This window comes from Cibotium barometz, chromosome 15 (genome assembly GCF_041138505.1).
Source record: "Cibotium barometz isolate CiBa-2024 chromosome 15, ASM4113850v1, whole genome shotgun sequence".
Taxonomy (NCBI): Eukaryota; Viridiplantae; Streptophyta; class Polypodiopsida; order Cyatheales; family Cibotiaceae; genus Cibotium; species Cibotium barometz.
Genome location: NC_141060.1, coordinates 3,489,702 through 3,506,652, shown reverse-complemented (window position 1 = coordinate 3,506,652; position 16,951 = coordinate 3,489,702). Strand labels below are relative to the sequence as shown.

Here is a 16,951-nt window from a genome sequence, read left to right as displayed (position 1 = left end):
CTGGGAAGATAATTTCGGCCGTCGGATCAAGCGAAACTGGCAGCGCGATTCGTGGCCGTCGGTTGAACACCTGTAAAACCTAGCTGGTGAGGGAGACAAAAGCTTTCGAGACGGAGGAGTCTGATTGACAAAGCGTAACAAGCACTCGGCCGTAGTAGAGGTATGTGAAAAAACATACGTTTTGTTCGTCGATGGTCATTAGAGACAATGCTATGCAAACGGTGATGATTTCAAAGATTTCAAAGATTTCAAACTATAAGCAAACGGTGATGATCCTAGTTTAGTTTAGTTTGATTTATGAGACTAATGCATAAACGTTGAGTTTATTGACAATGCAACAACTCCTCCAAACGCATATGCCAAGTTGCCAACAATGATGATTTTATGGATTGACTTTCAATAGTGTGTCCTTTGTATAGCATGATATATGGCATTTTTTGTATTGCATTTTTTTGGGAATATAAATCATTTTTTGTAAATCATTTTTTTGTATTGCGTTCAATTAATCAGGTTTGAGCGCCTTTCATTGTCATTCAAAGAATGCCCGCTTCCACCTTGTCATATGTTCCTTACACCACCCCTTTTGATCCCTTTCACTCAAAGAAGCTTGCTTAACATTCAAGGTAATTTGCTCTCTCTCTCTCTCTCTCTCTCTCTCTCCCTTCTCTCTAAATCACTCAGTCTATTTGATATGTGTTAGGAAAATCAAAAAACAAGGTCTACGCAGTAAAATAAGAAAAGTAAGGAAAGTAGGACTGTGTAGTAAACTAGGACTGTTAGCAAACTACGACAGTCTAAGGGATAGATGAATAGCATTGTATTAAGAAAATTTTTTGCGTTTTCAAACATGATAACTTTCTAAATATGTCCATGCGTGTGAAGGATGAGCTTGTGGATTGAAGATCGTGGGATTGAAGATGGCCCAAGTGAGCAAACTACGATCGAAGAATACTTGGTGCCTGATACAAGTAGCCAAGAATCTAGTTGGAGTCAGGAAGAGGATGGTTTCTTTGCACAAAGGGTTGAAAGCAAAGAAATTGAAGAAAGTGCCAAAGAGTCACTTAATCCACTGCTTTATCTATCGCCTATATATTTCTCCTTTGATAGGAGAAGTTATGATGTGATGGTCATGGTTATTCAAGGGAATTTGTCGATGACCATTGAGAGTCTTAAGACTTTCGATTATAGAGGAATCCTTGATCTAAAGAAATGGAGGCGAATGAAGGAAAATCTTTGCTTGGATCCGAATCAAGATGGCTCCCTTGTGCTTCGCTTAAAGTCATTTCCAAATTTAAGGATAGCATGCATAGAGGAATGGGAGAATATTGTCATGACATGTCATAATATATTGGAGTGTGGAGATCATAGAGGGATAAAGGAAACCCTTGAAACCATTAAAGAAACATGGTGTGTTGACATTCGTCAACATGGAATCCCTATTTCTTATGTAAAGGACTTCATTAATTCTTGTGCTTGCAGAAACATGGTAAAAGGACCGGATGGAGATTCTATTCCACGTTGGCTTCAAAAGAACCCAAAAAGAGAACCCACTACCATTTTGAATATTGATAGCTCTAATGTGGAGAGGCATTTGATAGAGATAATGATAGAGCACAAAGTGAGGCTTGTGAAAGTTCGCTCAACAAAAAACCAAGGGCCATCAAAGAGGGTTGTTGATTACTTGTGCCATAGAGGTGGAGAACCTACTCAAAAGGGGACACTAAGGAGATTGAGGACCTCAAAGAAGTGTCACTGTCCGTTTAAGGTACAAGTGGAGTATTTGAATACAAAAGACAAAGCAGTTATTTCATTATATGCTTCTCATAAGGGACATGTTCCTGGCACTCGAAATGATCTATATCATTTGCCAGTCCATCCTATTGTCATTGAGCGTTGTATAGAGGATTTGTTTGACATTGGTAGCTCTCGCCATGTAGCAAGGATGTCACTCTCAAAAGAGAGATTGCATATGGAGAAATCTTCAGACCTAGATCGCACGATCTTTAGGTTTTTCATGATTCCAAAAGAGGTCTCCATGTTGTCATACCAAGTACGCAATCAAGGTAGAATTCTAATACTCATGTACATTCGTGGTTTCTTTTCTATGTGAATACATATTCTTGACATTCATGTTATTGCAGACAAAGCTACAGAAGATGATTGGGCATTGATGTACATGGAATGCTTGAAACTAAAGACACAAAACAAGGTGAGTTTGGTGGTTTTTCTTGACATCATTGGAGTTTCTTTATATCTTACCATACATTCTTAATTACAAGTTTCGTGGATATAGGTGCTATATTGTCAGCTCTACAATCCTCAAGCGAAGGAAGACAAAGACAAACCATTCATTCTTATTATTCAAGATACGTGGATGTTACAAATGGCACTTCGATTCTCCTTGCATAACTCATGGGCTATTGATAGTACTTTCAAGACAAATAAGTTTGGCCTACCATTATATGCAGCTGTGCTACCAAACCAACTTGGAGTTGGCATTCCAGTGTGGTGTATGATGTGCACTAATGACCCAGGCTCTCATGGTGAGAGCATTGCCTTGGAGATCACTATGAAAATGGTTTTTTCAAGAATGGGAGATATTCGTCCTACAGCTCTAGTCATTGACAAGTGTCCACAAGAACTACAGCCATTGCTTAAGGTGGTTGACGAAGATCCGCATTGTTGGGTTCAACAAGACCAAGAAACTCGCCAACAAGTTGCATGCCATGTTATCCTATGTTGGTTCCATGCTAAGAAAGCTTGGGTTGAGAATTTGTTACCACAAGTAAGAGCTTGCAATATTTCAAGGATATGGAATGTGGGTATACAGTTAATTAGGACTGAATAGTAAACTAGGACTGACTGTGCATTAACTAGGACTGGATAGTAAACTAGGACTGTGCAAAAACTAGGACTGTGCAGTAAACTAGGACTATGCAGTAACACAGTACTTCGTAATTGAGAGTAGCTTAGGATGTCTGATTTAACATGACTTTTGGGTTATAATTTAACCTCAAAAAAAATGTGAAAAATGCAGGTTTCCAAAGAATTGCAAGATGAGATTTACACATCAATGTCAAATCTCATGCACTCGGTCACAGAAATGGAATTCGAACAGAAGTATCAACATTTCTTACAATGTTACAATGCCCATGACAATATCATTCGGTATGTGACAAATGGTTGGTGTGGGTCGACTTGTGTTTGGCGAAGGCGATGGCCAAAATTTGGCCGATTGTTCTCTTATGGGAATGTTGATACTACTAACTTGGTGGAGCGCCTATGGCAATACATAAAATACACTCTCTTGGATGCACAAATCAACCGGTCCATGCTTGAACTTATACATGCTCTTGTGGGCGATTCAAAGACTGGCAGGCGCATGGGTGGAACTATGCTTGAGTTCTTCAAGCAAAAGCAAGAAATAGGTAATATCAATAGTTCTTTTCACATTTTTGCTGTATTCATTTAAAGTATCGAAAATCCTCTTCTTGACATTTGTATTTCTTGATCTAGCCGATTCTGGGCGCTTTAGTATTCGTGGATCGTCAAAGATGCACACTTCAAGGTTGTCTGCTGGGGAGAGAATACTACAACGGTTTGAAAGTGACCCCTCATCGTTGAAAGTCATCAATGAAATGGCCTTGTCGTTCAAGATTCAAAGCACCTCTTCTTCAAGCCACTGGTATCATGTGAGTATGCAATCCAATTATTGTGATTGCCCCGATTGGACAAGTGACTGCAAGCACTTATATGGCATAAGATTGATAATGAGGCATCACTTTCCTGAGTTATACAAGTTTCTTCCCATTATTGACAATGCACGCACCTTGGGAATGGTTTCTATGGATCATGAGATTTGTGAGACTTCTGCAAGCCCTTGTAATCAGATGGAAATGATACAGGCCAACACAAGTGAAGACATTCATCTCTGCATTGAGGAATTTAGAAGAATTTTAAGTCAAATAGAGGAAGAATTGGACACAAAGGACTCTACAGAAAAAGAATTATGCTTGACACAGCTACAAACCTCAAAGGAGTACCTTTCAAATCTTATCAAGCCAAAGGAGATTGACATGCCTACAAGAGGGAATGTTCGTCAAATTCAAGCACATGTGACGACAACTAGGCTTGGACATGGAAGGCCAAGAGAGCCTTTCAATACCATTCCAACTTCAATTCAGGAAGCAGCATTGTGTCACCCCAACAAACGAGCTCATGTATCCGGTGTATTGAGAAGAAAACATCAACGTGGTAGACATCGTATTCAATTTGATAAAAGACCACGTATTTGGTGCCCACACTGCTGCACGAAAACATTGTTGGTAGACCCCCTTTCTACCCTCTCTTGTCACACTTGCCATGGTTTATTGCCTTTAACTGAAAGACATGCTCCCGTCGGTGTTGAAGGCGTCCTCATAAACAAGTATGTGCTATTGTGCGATGGATTACAAAGCTTGCAATGTAAGATCATGTCTTGTTTGTATGGTGATTGTAAGGATGAGGAGAGACACTTTTCTTTGACTCTTCCAAGTGGACAAGTCCTCGAAAAGATATACGCATCGCGCGTTAGACTTGTGTTGTTGTACACTTGATATATGAGGATGGTGGCAATTATTGTGTTATTTTGTATTTGTGTGGCATTGGATTTACGTATGATCTCTCTCATTGTTGAGTGTCTATGATCTCTCCTTGGTAAGCATTTGGATGATCTCTCTCATTGTTTATATGGTGATTGTAAGGACTTTGTTGTAAATTAGGACTGTGTATTAAACTAGGACAATGCAAAAAAATAGGACTGTGAAGTAAACTAGGACTATGCAGTAAACTAGGACTGTGCAGTAAACTAGGTCTATGAAAACACACACACGCCGAAGTACAGATGTTGTTAATTGTTGGCAAGTACTGTTTATTTTTTTCTCTTTGTGCGGCATTGGATTTATGTATGATCTCTCTCATTGTTGAGTGTTTATGATCTCTCCTTTGTAAGCATTTGGATGATCTCTCTCATTGTTTATATGGTGATTGTAAGGACTTTATTGTAAATTAGGACTGTGTATTAAACTAGGACAATGCAAAAAAATAGGACTGTGGAGTAAACTAGGACTGTGCAGTAAACTAGGACTGTGCAGTAAACTAGGTCTATGAAAACACACACACGCCGAAGTACAGATGTTGTTAATTGTTGGCAAGTACTGTTTATTTTTTTCTCTTTGTGCGGCATTGGATTTATGTATGATCTCTCTCATTGTTGAGTGTTTATGATCTCTCCTTTGGATGATCTCTCTCATTGTTTATATAGTGTTTGTAAAGACTTTGGTGTAAATTAGGACTGTGCAGTAAACTAGGACAAGCCGAAGTACAAATTTTGTGAAATGGTGGCAAGTACAAATGTTTTGCATAAAGTAAAAATCAACCCTAAAACCAAACATAAGTACTACATTGACACATGTAGCATTCACATTTAGCTCATACATAGCAAGAGATTTCAAAAGAATTCAAAAAGAGAACCCACTACCATTTTGAATATTGATAGCTCTAATGTGGAATAGAATCAAAACATTTAGCATCCATGGAAGTGTAGCCTTACAAATTCAATTTTTTGCGAACTATAAAATCCCAACTTAACATAAAATGTCATATATCATGGAATGGCATAAGCCATCCATTGACAAAAAACTAACATAGCGAACTAAGGTCACGATGGTTAGGGCAGATGCTCATCCACTACATGGCTAAGCCAAGAATTGAACTCATTCTTCAACTTCATGACGTATCCATGGTCGAACCACTTCTTTGATAGCTACACAAGGAAAAAAGCAATGTTAGAGTTTATAACACCAAATTCACATTTAGCTCATACATAGAAAGAGATTTCATAAGGAAGCTTTTTAATAAGCATGTGGATACCCAATGCTTTGGAGGTGTATGTATAAGGCTCCCATCGATAAGTTTCTTGATAAATGCCATTACATAAAATCCGCAATCAATTGCGTTTGGTTGTTTTGGCACCTACAATGTTTACATACGTATGTCTCATTTGATTGAATCCAAAAAATGCCATATATCATGCTATATATACTATGTCTCAATATTCAAAGCCAAAATTAATTTTCACATACCTCTATACACTTCAACTCAAACCCAGTGGATGGGCATGCAAGAGACTCTTGTAATGGTCCATGTGTGCAACTTGAAGAAATTGACTCAAGAACTCTACAAATATATACATGTAAAATGTTAGCTAGCATTCACCCAAGCATTATGGATTCATGAACTTCAAAGTAAAGCTCTTGTCTTACCGTTGCACAATGGAAACATACTCGCCCGAATTCCCTACATGCAGTGAGTCTAGGTGAAGGAGAATATTTTTTCTCGATGACAAGCCTCTCACCTTCATGCTGTGGGAATTATAGACCACAAAAAGAGTCCAGTGGTGCCTAAGAAACATGAAGTTGTAAGTGCTTTGTCTACTCATGACAAAACCAAGAACACATGCATCAATATGAGTAAAGTATTGACCTTACCTATGTACTAGAGGTAGAAACAAGAACACATGCTTGCTCAGATCAATATGTCCAAAGAAATTCTGCAAGGAAGTATTCCTCGTTGGACGCCGTGAAGCCACATAGTCATACCACAAACTATCCACGAATGTAACCTTCTCCAGAGCATGTACAGGTAGGGTTTTTTCCATCCACCTACAAAATGAACATGCTTTACACATCTTTGAGCTGCAAATCCAAAAGCTATATTTCAGAATTGAAAAATTTACCGACATGGCAAATAGGTTAAGCACACGAGTAGACGCTTCCACATTCATGAGTGACTTAGCTAATTGCACATCCACCTCGGCAATGAATCCCCAACGTGTAGAGTGTAAGTGAATAGTCAATCCGTGGTGAAGTCTACACAACCAAAAAATCAATCCTTGCGTAACTTTAAACCATGCATATGATAAGATAATTCAATATTCAAGCCATAGAGTTATAAAAAGTATACCTTTCATAGACCGCACTTAGATCTTTTACCTTGCCCAAGACATTGTGCGTCTTAATGTCACTAGTGGATATTGTTATTATTACATTTGAAGGCTTACTCTCACTCGGAGAGCTAATATCAAAATAAGTTGCATTCACATTGCAAGCCATCCCCTTCAAGTTCAAACAAACAAGAGTTGACATAAGGAGCCATGGTATGTGAAATAAATCCTACTCTTAAATTGTGTACGAAGAGACATCTTCCACCCCTTACCTTCTTCCGTTTCTTACTTTTTTTAGAGAGTCCTACATGAGCCTCCTTGTTGACAATTTTCTCCTAAAGTGAGGAAACAAGAAATAAAGCATATTTATGTATTTTAGGGTAAGGAAAACAACCTCAAAGCAGTACAAAGGTTGAAGAGATGTATTTTCATACCGTTGTAAGGGGGGCTTTTTCCTCGAATTCCACATTTCTCATCGACACTTCGTCATCGATTATTTTGTTGCCATGTGAGGAGCCTTCACTATCATGGATTTGAACATTTTTCTTTGATCGAGTCTTATGAATTGGAAGATTACAAAGTTTCATGGTCCACGCAATTTAAGGTTAGTACCATGTTTTTAAAGAAGCCCTCTACTTAACTTGTACACCAGAAGCCATCAGACCAACTAGTACATCCATCTCTTACCTTCAAAGGAGAAAAAACAACACACTTTTGTCTCTTCTTCACTTGAGATGGAGCCCCATGCTCATGGTTCGCCTCATCAAGAGAGCCCTTCAAGAGAGTGGCATGTTATGAGAGTAAAGATAACAAGCAATGAACAAGTAAAAAAAAATCAAAAAATCATATCTTGCATACCAAAGGAGGAGACTCTTTCTGATTTTCATCCTTGCCGCTTGTGAATATGTCCTCATCGAGGTTTTCCATCCGTTGAGAACCCACTTCACCATCATCATTGTCAGAATCATCACTTTCTTTTTGGCGTCGCTACAAGATGCAAAATGAGAGCTTAATAATGTTCATGGTATAAATATATTTCACAATTAAGGTTAATAGGACAAGAGAAAATCTCACATGTCTGGAATATCCCTCTTTAATGCGCCGTTCAATCCCTTGCATGCGTTTATCCTTGTTCTCCATGTATTGTTCCATGCCCTTGGCAACAAATCCCTCGATGAATGCTTCCTTTCGCATGTTGTAGGCTCTCTTAGACAAGTTGGTAGGAGCTTTCTTTTCCCAAGCATCTTCAGCCAAAAGTCTTTGTTTCTTTTCATTGTTTTTCATGTTGATTTCAAATTTACGTTTTGCATCTAGAAACCTTGTCTGTGCTTGCTTTGCAGCACTCTTTGAAGCTCCTTGCATTCCACCACCCAAGGGGCGTCCTGTCTTTTGAAGTGGGATATCCACCTCTAAGCCATGGTCGACTTTCAAGTGGCGGATCATATGAATTCTCTTGATGTAGTTCGTGTTCCATCTAGGACACGTATCTGAGACTCGACATTGCCGAGCAAGTTTCCCAGAAGGAAGAATTATCTCCTCATAAAGAGGGTTTGCAGGTGGCATCTAATAGCAATGAGTACCGAACTCACCATCAATATAAAGAGGTGACATACACAAATTGGAACCACATACTTTTAGCAAAAAGAAAGACTACAAGAATATGTGCACAAGGGTTAAACTAGGTTGAAGCTTTAAGTGTGTCATGTATGCATGGTTGCATATTACTAAACACATGCATGACAAGAAGACATTAATCATGGCAATAAGTGAACCCAAGCATGGCTATAAGCATGCATGCAATAAGCACCAACGTTAAAATAAGGCTGATTTTCAAACTATAAGCATGCATGCAATAAGCACCATCGTTAAAAGAAGGCTGGTTCTCAAACTGGGTCTTATAGTAAACCAGGGATAAATAAGCACCATCGTTAAAATAAGACTGATTTTCAAACTATAAGCATGCATGCAATAAGCACCATCATTAAAAGAAGGCTGGTTCTCAAACTGGGTCTGTTTGTATAGTAAACCAGGGATAAATAAGCACCATCGTTAAAATACGGCTGATTTTCAAACTATAAGCATGCATGCAATAAGCACCATCATTAAAAGAAGGCTGGTTCTCAAACTGGGTCTGTTCGTATAGTAAACCAGGGGTAAAGTACGACTGTGTACTAAACTAGTGTGTAATCTATTTTGAAAAAAAACGTCAAGCTACTTGAACGTTCCAAAGAAATTAAAAAAACACGTCAAGGAGGAATGCAAGAAGAAGGCACCGTGTGGTATAGTCTGATTGACGGCTGAGGGAGGGAGGACGTGCCTCGTCGGATGTATCACCGCCAATACTTGGACTTATGCCTTGGCGGACGCTACAGCCTCTTCTGCAGGTACGGCGAACGCTCAGCTTCCTGGCAGGTACGGCGGCAGGTACGGCGAACGCTACAGCTTCCTGGCAAGTACGGCGGACGAGCGCGCAGCTCCTTGCAGAACTAAACTAGGACGACGCGCAGTTCCTTGTGAACTGGGGCGGCTGCAGGATAGCGACAGGTCCCTAGGTATTGGCGGTGTCATCCGACGGCCAGGAATCGCGGGATCATCTCAGACGCACGATCCATGCTTCTCCCAGTTCGCACGCCGCTCGTCCTAGTTTAGTTCTTGCATGCAAGTGATCGACGGCCAGGAATCGCGCGATCGTGGCAGCCGTCGATTGCGCGTCCTAGTTTACTTTTAGATCGCGTGGGATCGGATGGCCGAGAACCGCGCGCTCTTCTCAGCCATCGATCCCACCTGAGGCGCTTATTAAAAGCACCGTGTGATATAGCGACGAGGGTCGACAGTGCCTAACTCGTCGGCAAATGCATGTGGCTATAATTATGTTGCTTGGCTTATCCATTGATGATCCTCTGGCTATCTTAGCTTATCCATTAATTCCAAATCATCCTGATCTTTCATCTGCATGTGGCGATTATGGTGCTTACGCTTGTTCATTAGTAATCAATCCCCTGTCTTTTCATCTGCATGGAGTGGCTGTTATGTTGTTTCAATCAAGGCCTAAACATCTCCAAGAAAATACTTTGTTTGAACATCTCCTTAGGTTAACCATCCATAATATATTATTGTTTTTAATCATGGGCATACGTGGCCCTTTGTTTAAACTCTCACTTATTTGCTCATGAGAAATTGCCATTCACAGTGGATACACAAGTTATACAAACCAGTCTTTGATTCTTGCATGCAAAACTTAACGACTTTTTAAAAACAAGTGAAAAATATGTATTCGTTACCTTTGCAATATTTTTTTTATAAAAATTATTACTGCTATTCCACAAGGCTTACTTGAGCGTTGGTGGGTGACTTTTTTAAAAACAAGTGGGGAAAATAGGTGTTCTGACCTTTTGACCATTCACATGCCGTATAACCTTTTATCAATGAGCACCATTGTCATCATCTTAAATTTCCACACATTTAGTTTGTGCCCTAATAATAAATTTGACAATGCAAGACATTGAGGAGATCTTTGCACAATGTTGTGTTCGACTTCATCTCTACAATGGATGAGTAGGAGGCGCACAAGTCTCTTGATAATGTCAAATTCTCACATAACTTCAAGGAGAAGGTTTGTGCAACCTTGTAGACAATATATTGCATCATCTGTGTCAGGCATACTCGGCATAATGTACCATTACTATGATATTGAACATTAAGTCTATACATGGTAAGGTGGGCTAAAAAGCTTTATCCTAGACATTGCTATTTAGTTGGTTGACTGAGAAGGAAGGAAGTTTGATCTAAACACAAGGCCCTTAGATAGTGGGATCATGTACTGTTGTCACAGTCTATGATGTCTATCAGCATACATGTATACAACTTTTGAAGATATGGTTGACACATGTTTTTGGAAGACACTTTACTTTCTAAGGAGAACCCTTCACACAAGGAAGAGCTGCTACAAAGAATACCTTTCCTTTTTGACACATTTAAATTTGAACTTTAACAACTAACTTTGTAACTTAACCTTACGTGGACCCCCATTTTCTCCCTCCCTCTCACAAGGCCACCCTCTCATGGCTGCATGTCGGGCCGCCGCCCTCCCTCTCACAAGGCCACCCTCTCTCCTCCCTCTCATGGCTGCATGTCGGGCCGCCGCCCTCTCTCTCCCTCCCTTTCACGACTGCCTGTTGGGCGGCCCTGTCTCTCCCTCCCTCCCTCTTTGTGTTAACATCTCCCAATACCGTAGCTGTTGTAGTTGTAGCAAGGTGGGTGTGGGCGCTCTCTCTCTCTCTCTCTCTCTCGACTCTCACAGACTCTCTCTCTCTCTCTCTCTCTCTCTCTCTCTCTCTCTCTCTCTCTCTCTCTCTCTCTCTCTCTCTCTCTCTTCTTGTGCTACAAACAAAGCCCACAATGAAGGCCCATGCTCCCGTATCCCTTCTTATCTCTAGCACATAGCATCTAGCCCCACCATAGCTGTAACTTTGTTCATTGTTACAACTTTCTGAAGAGTGTTTGTAAGCACCCACCCCCACTATTAGCATTGTTTCTCAACTTACCTCTAGTACTTAAACTTGACTGCAAGCTGAAGATTTTCAACCTGTATAGTCTAGCAAGGGCCTCGAATGTACTGTTAATTTAATGTTTTCACATTGGGTATAAGTTATGGGTTGCATGCTTCCTTATAGCCTTGCATTTCGTTGACTTCATTGGAAAAATATATTCTATTTAAAGGGAATTAGGGAAATTTCATTTGATGTATTCTCAAAATTTCTCACAACCCTTGGGGTCTATGTGGGACATTGGATTTTTTAAATCTTCCAAGCTTTTTTTGTAGGCAGGTTGACGTGGGACATGTGTCTCACAAGCACTTTCTCACAGTGTTTTAAAGCACTTTCTCACAATGTTTTAAAGCACTTCCTCACAATGCTATGAGAGCTACAAGCAGACAGGGAAGCTATTGCCTTAGATTGAGGCATCCACCTGGGTGAAGGATTCTAAGATCATATTGTGTAAAGGTAACATTGTTAACTAGTTAACGTAGTTAACTAAGTTTTTATGCATTATGGCACGTTTCAGGCATGTTTCGAGTCCCATTATGGCTCTGCAGGTTTTCTATAGGCACTCTATGAAGTGTCAATTTTGATTGTATATTTCCAATTTATGGTTTGGCGCAAAGTTGCAGTAAAAAAATGGTTGTAGAACAGTATGTGTAGAGAATCTTAGTGTTGGAGGTGTTGACAAATGTATATATATGTGACTGGTTTTAACATACAATGTAGAGAATCTCAGTGTTGGAGGTGTTGAAAAATGTGTATATATATGTGACTGGTTCACATGCAATGACACTATAATAGGTTTACAATACCGCTATAGAAGGTTGCAAATTTGCTACAAGTACTTAAGATTTTTTGTAAGAATTGTTTGGTAAGTTGTTGCCAGTAAAGTTTTCTCATAATTTATCATAGATTGTGAGTGAGAAGCTAGACAAGAATAACTTACATGCATGGAAGGAGCATGGAAGTTCAAGATGCCCAATTTCCTTATGGAAAAAGGATATTGGAACTTCATCATAGGTGATGAAAAGGAGCTAAAGATTGCTGAAGAAAATTTCCTTATGAGAAAAGGATATTGGGAGTTCATCATAGGTGATGAAAAGGAACTAGAGATCCCTTAGCAAGTGCAAGCATATAAAGCATGGCATGAAAAACCCAAAAAGGCAATGTATTGCTTGTCTATTAGCGTGGTAGATTTTATAATTGTGTGTATATAGGATGCACAAACACCAAAGGACGCTTATGACACCTTGGTAAATATGTACAAAACAAACACCCCAAGTTCAAAAGAGGTAGCTAAAGTAGGAGCTACATAATGTGACTAGAGGAAAGCTGAGTATAAATGATTACTCAATGAAGATTAAAGGACTTGTAAATGCCCTTTCTTCTATTGGATCACCACTAGATGATGATGATATAATGTCCATGACCTTGAATGGTCTTAGCAATGAATACAACTAGTTTCACACCTCCATTGGAGTTTGAGAGAACTTTCTTGATTTTCAAGAATTGATTGCTCCTTCTCCAGGAGGACATGAATATTGGGGAAGGTTCATTCCTCCTTCTCCAGGAGGACATGAATATTGGGGAAGGTTCATTCTCTAGAAATTCAAATGAGCAAGTCTTTTACTCAAATACAGGTAGAGACAGAGGGAGTTCATCACCTAGAGGTCTCGGGGGGTTCACCTCAAAAAATGTTAGCGTACCACATGAGTTCAACAGGAGCGGTTTTTTAATTAGATACATTGAGAAAAATTAACACAATTCCATTAACAGGAGGGGTTTTTTAATTCAACTTTAGGAAAAATTCATTTAGTCCATAAGTAAAGATGGGTTGTTTTATTGGGAAAAAAATTTTAGTTAAGGGTTTTTTTAATACCTCTTGAACGTACGTGATACCTAGGGTTTTCGAGCTAGAGGTCGAGGTGGAGGCTATTTTGAAATTAGAAATCATGGATAGCAAACAACAACAATAGGATCCAAATGTATAAATAGGTGGAAGAGGCCACTAGAGGCTCTCTAGAGGAGGTAGGGGGAGCCAAAGGGGCCGAGGTGGTTGGCAAATAAATCAGGGTGCAAATAAAATAGAGTGCTATTACTATGACAAACCAAGGCACGTGGAAAAGACTACTATAAAAATACAAAATGATATTAAAAGTGACAAGTTGCAGTAAGGCAACTATGCATCATCAAGTAAACAAGGTGGTGATGACAAAAGTGAGAAGTTATTTGTGATGTAGCATATGCTCAGGTCCACAAATAGGAGGTGTCAGGATCTAGAGATGTTTGGTATATGGATTCTGGTATCTCTAACCACATGACCAGTCATGGTAAGTGGTTTAGAGCATGCTAATGTTTTGTATGTGGATTCTGGTGCCTCTAACCACATGACTAGTCATGGTGAGTGGTTTAGAGACATGCAAAAAATAAAAAAAATAGATTATGAAGAAACAATTAATGATACTATACATCCATTGCACATGTTGGTAAAGTGTGATTATCTATGTAGGATAGCAAAATGAAGTACTCTATACTTCAACTTCTAAATATTACAAAGAACTTGGTTTTTATTGGTGGATAGATTGTTGACCAGGGTCTGTAAGTGTGGTTTAACCCTGAAGAATTTTTGTAAAAGACTTCAAAAATCAGTATCGCTTGGTTACAAAGGGTAACAAAAATGGTAGGATGTTTACATTAGATGTGAACATACTTGAGGTAAAGGCAACCATGTTTTCTCATGGGACAAGTGTCATTACAGATATTGACATATGACACAAGCACATTAGTCATGTGAATATACAACACATTAGTCATTTGAATATATAACGGCTAAAGTCTATGCAGGCATAAAATATTACCACAAGATTGCCAAAGTTTAAGGTTGATGGTATGCATAAAGTATGTGAAGAATGCTAGCTTGGTAAAAGTAGGCTAAACATGCTTTTCGGCATGAAAAGTATATCATTACAAGGCCATTAGATGTTATACATTTAGATGTATGGGGATCGACCAAGACTGTAATAATTACAGGTTACAAGTATTATGTTATGTTCATTGATGATCACATGAGGAAAGTGTGGGTTTATTTTATGAAGAAGAAAAGTGAGGCCTTTTCTCACTTTTAGATATATAAAGCCTTGGTCGAAAAAGAAAAATGTATGCAAATCAAATGTCTAAGATTAGGCGGTGGGGGAGAGTATTTCTCCAATGAGTTTAATAATTTCTTGAGAAAGCAGGGAATCAAGAGACAATTTACATGCAAGTACACTCCACCAACATAATGGTGTTGTAGAAAGGAAAAATAGACACATTGCAGAAGTGGCACATGCCTTGATGTGTAAAAAGAATACTCCATATAATTTTTGGGCAGAAGCAGTAGCAACTACTGTATACATATGAACAAGATCCCCATTGTTGCAAGTGTTCATGGTATGATGCATGAACAGAAGTTTAAAGGCATAAAACCAGATGTGTCTCACTTGACAATGTTTGGGTGTATTGCATACGTGCATGTTCCTGGATGAAGTGAGAATAAAGTTGGATCTAAAGGAAAAGAAATGCATCTTCATTAGTTATTCTTTGGAGCATAAAGGTTATAGATGTTAGTACAATTAACAAGGTGAATAATTTCAAGATTTATACATGCAAGATATCGACTATGCCTTGCGTAAGAAGTAATGAAGACTGTAAATTTATTAAGGTCAATAATTTTTCAATTATGATTGGGATCATGGCGTAATTATTTGAGAGAGAGAGAGAGAGAGAGAGAGAGAGAGATAAGAACATGACGTTGCTATTTAAAACATACAAAAAACCAAGAATTTGACATAATTAATCAAAACAACAACAAACCCAAAATTTGCCAAGGCAATTAATACAAAAGACAAGGCGATCTATAGTTGAAACCACTTTATTCCAAAAAAAGATTATTACATGGGCTACTATAATCTAACATTGTTTAAAATTGAAAACATACTATAACTACCTATGGATCTACACCTATATACTTTTTTCGACTACTCTATTCTTTAACTCCTCCTGTAGGGCTCCTCCGTCTCTTAAGCAATATATCCAAAACTTTGCCAAGTACCGATGGGTGCTTCCAATCTTCATGTTCCATACGAACAAATCTCCACAATTAATAGGCTCATCCGCTAGCATCTTTGTCCAAAGATTGTGAGCCTCTGCCATGATTCTGAGATGTTCTATTGCATCTTCGCCCATTTTGTTTCATAAATCTTTGCAAACCCTTTCCAGGGTTTCCTTCAAAGTATAGCTAGGGCCATTAGAAGAAGCCATTAGAGATGAAAAAAGGTAGATGATGGTCGTGAGGGTTGTAAGGAAGAGAACGATAGTGAGGGAGAGAAATACAATGAGAGGGAGAGGGAGGCAACAAGATTTGGAAGTGAGGATTATAGTCTCTCTATCTTTCCTCTCTACCCTTCACTCTCACTCTTTCAATCCCTTTTTTTTCTCACTCTCTTTATCCTCCCTCTCTCTCTTCCCTTCTCTTTGCTCTCGCTTTCTCTCTCTCTCTCTCTCTCGCTTCTCTTTGCTCTCGCTTTCTCTCTCTCTCTCTCTCGCTTTCTCTCTCACTCACTCTTTCTGTCCTTCTCTTTTCTCACTCTCTCTATATTTCTTTCTCATTTCTAAAAAAAGCTTATGTGTTGTTATTTATTTTCACAGGAGAAAGGTTGTGAGCAACAAGATTATGCAAATCAAAGCAGTAAGTTGTTTATTTCATGTTGTTTTAATCTTTATTTGTTACTTATAATCTTCTCTATACCATAGATAATTATCTTGATTTAAGTGGCATAAAATACTTGTAAGTAATGATCATAGGTTTAAGGTTTGTTTATGTTTTGTCTTGATGTGTTTATGTTCATTTTCATAGGTTGTAAGCAACAAGGTTGTGTGAATCAAAACAATAGGTTGCTGTTTATTTCTTGTTGTTCTTATAATGTTTATTTATTGCTCACAATCTTAACAGATATTTATTAATCAGGCAATCTAACTTTGTTAATTTGGTGCTTTGTTTTTTATTGTAGATGTATTCAAGGAGAAGGAATATCAGCAATATTCACACAGTGGAGGTGTTTAATAGGAGAGATGATGAAGGTACTTGGATCCCTAATCAATACAGTAAGCTAAATTGGATTTTAATAAGACCAAGTACTCGTGGGAGTTTCAAGGTCAAGCTCAAAGATGTAATATTTAGATCCCAACAAACAATGGAAAGGTAGAATCATAGAGTTCAGGAGATGCACCAATGGTACAATAACAGAGACTTTCATTCAGCATGTTTATATGCACAAAGAGATTCGAGTGCATCATGATAACTTCAGTGTGAGACATAAGCCTAACATTAAATTTATATCTCTCTGCTTTGTATTCTTGTGCTTTGAGTCCATGGTTATTAGATAGAGTT

General features: G+C 38.7%; 3 protein-coding genes across 4 annotated transcripts; 1 reads left to right on the top strand and 2 right to left on the bottom strand.

Annotated features, from left to right (window-relative positions):
• The first annotated feature begins 29 nt into the window (after positions 1–29).
• Positions 30–4,595, top strand: LOC147630861 (uncharacterized). Its single transcript, XM_086809938.1, has 7 exons — positions 30–160; positions 511–623; positions 883–2,063; positions 2,142–2,209; positions 2,294–2,785; positions 3,038–3,428; positions 3,517–4,595. Exons 3-7 carry the CDS (start codon positions 884–886, stop codon positions 4,593–4,595), a joined length of 3,210 nt encoding a protein of 1,069 aa, XP_086666064.1. The 5' UTR covers positions 30–160; positions 511–623; position 883.
• A 955-nt stretch (positions 4,596–5,550) lies between these two features.
• Positions 5,551–6,838, bottom strand: LOC147630860 (ubiquitin-like-specific protease 1D). 2 transcript variants are annotated; one of them, XM_086808961.1, is made up of 6 exons: positions 6,780–6,838; positions 6,528–6,701; positions 6,303–6,440; positions 6,123–6,216; positions 5,911–6,012; positions 5,551–5,803 (listed from the first exon to the last, which is right to left on the bottom strand). In XM_086808961.1, the coding sequence occupies exons 1-6, from the start codon at positions 6,821–6,823 to the stop codon at positions 5,708–5,710; spliced, it is 648 nt and encodes a 215-aa protein (XP_086665087.1). In that variant the 5' UTR covers positions 6,824–6,838; the 3' UTR covers positions 5,551–5,707. The 2 variants fall into 2 exon arrangements, with proteins under 2 accessions (XP_086665087.1, XP_086665086.1); XM_086808960.1 differs by having other exon boundaries at positions 6,528–6,818.
• A 70-nt stretch (positions 6,839–6,908) lies between these two features.
• On the bottom strand, positions 6,909–8,831 carry LOC147630859 (uncharacterized). The gene is made up of 6 exons (XM_086809937.1): positions 8,057–8,831; positions 7,841–7,969; positions 7,670–7,756; positions 7,417–7,539; positions 7,255–7,317; positions 6,909–7,154 (listed from the first exon to the last, which is right to left on the bottom strand). The coding sequence occupies exons 1-6, from the start codon at positions 8,543–8,545 to the stop codon at positions 6,975–6,977; spliced, it is 1,071 nt and encodes a 356-aa protein (XP_086666063.1). The 5' UTR covers positions 8,546–8,831; the 3' UTR covers positions 6,909–6,974.
• Positions 8,832–16,951: the final 8,120 nt, after the last annotated feature.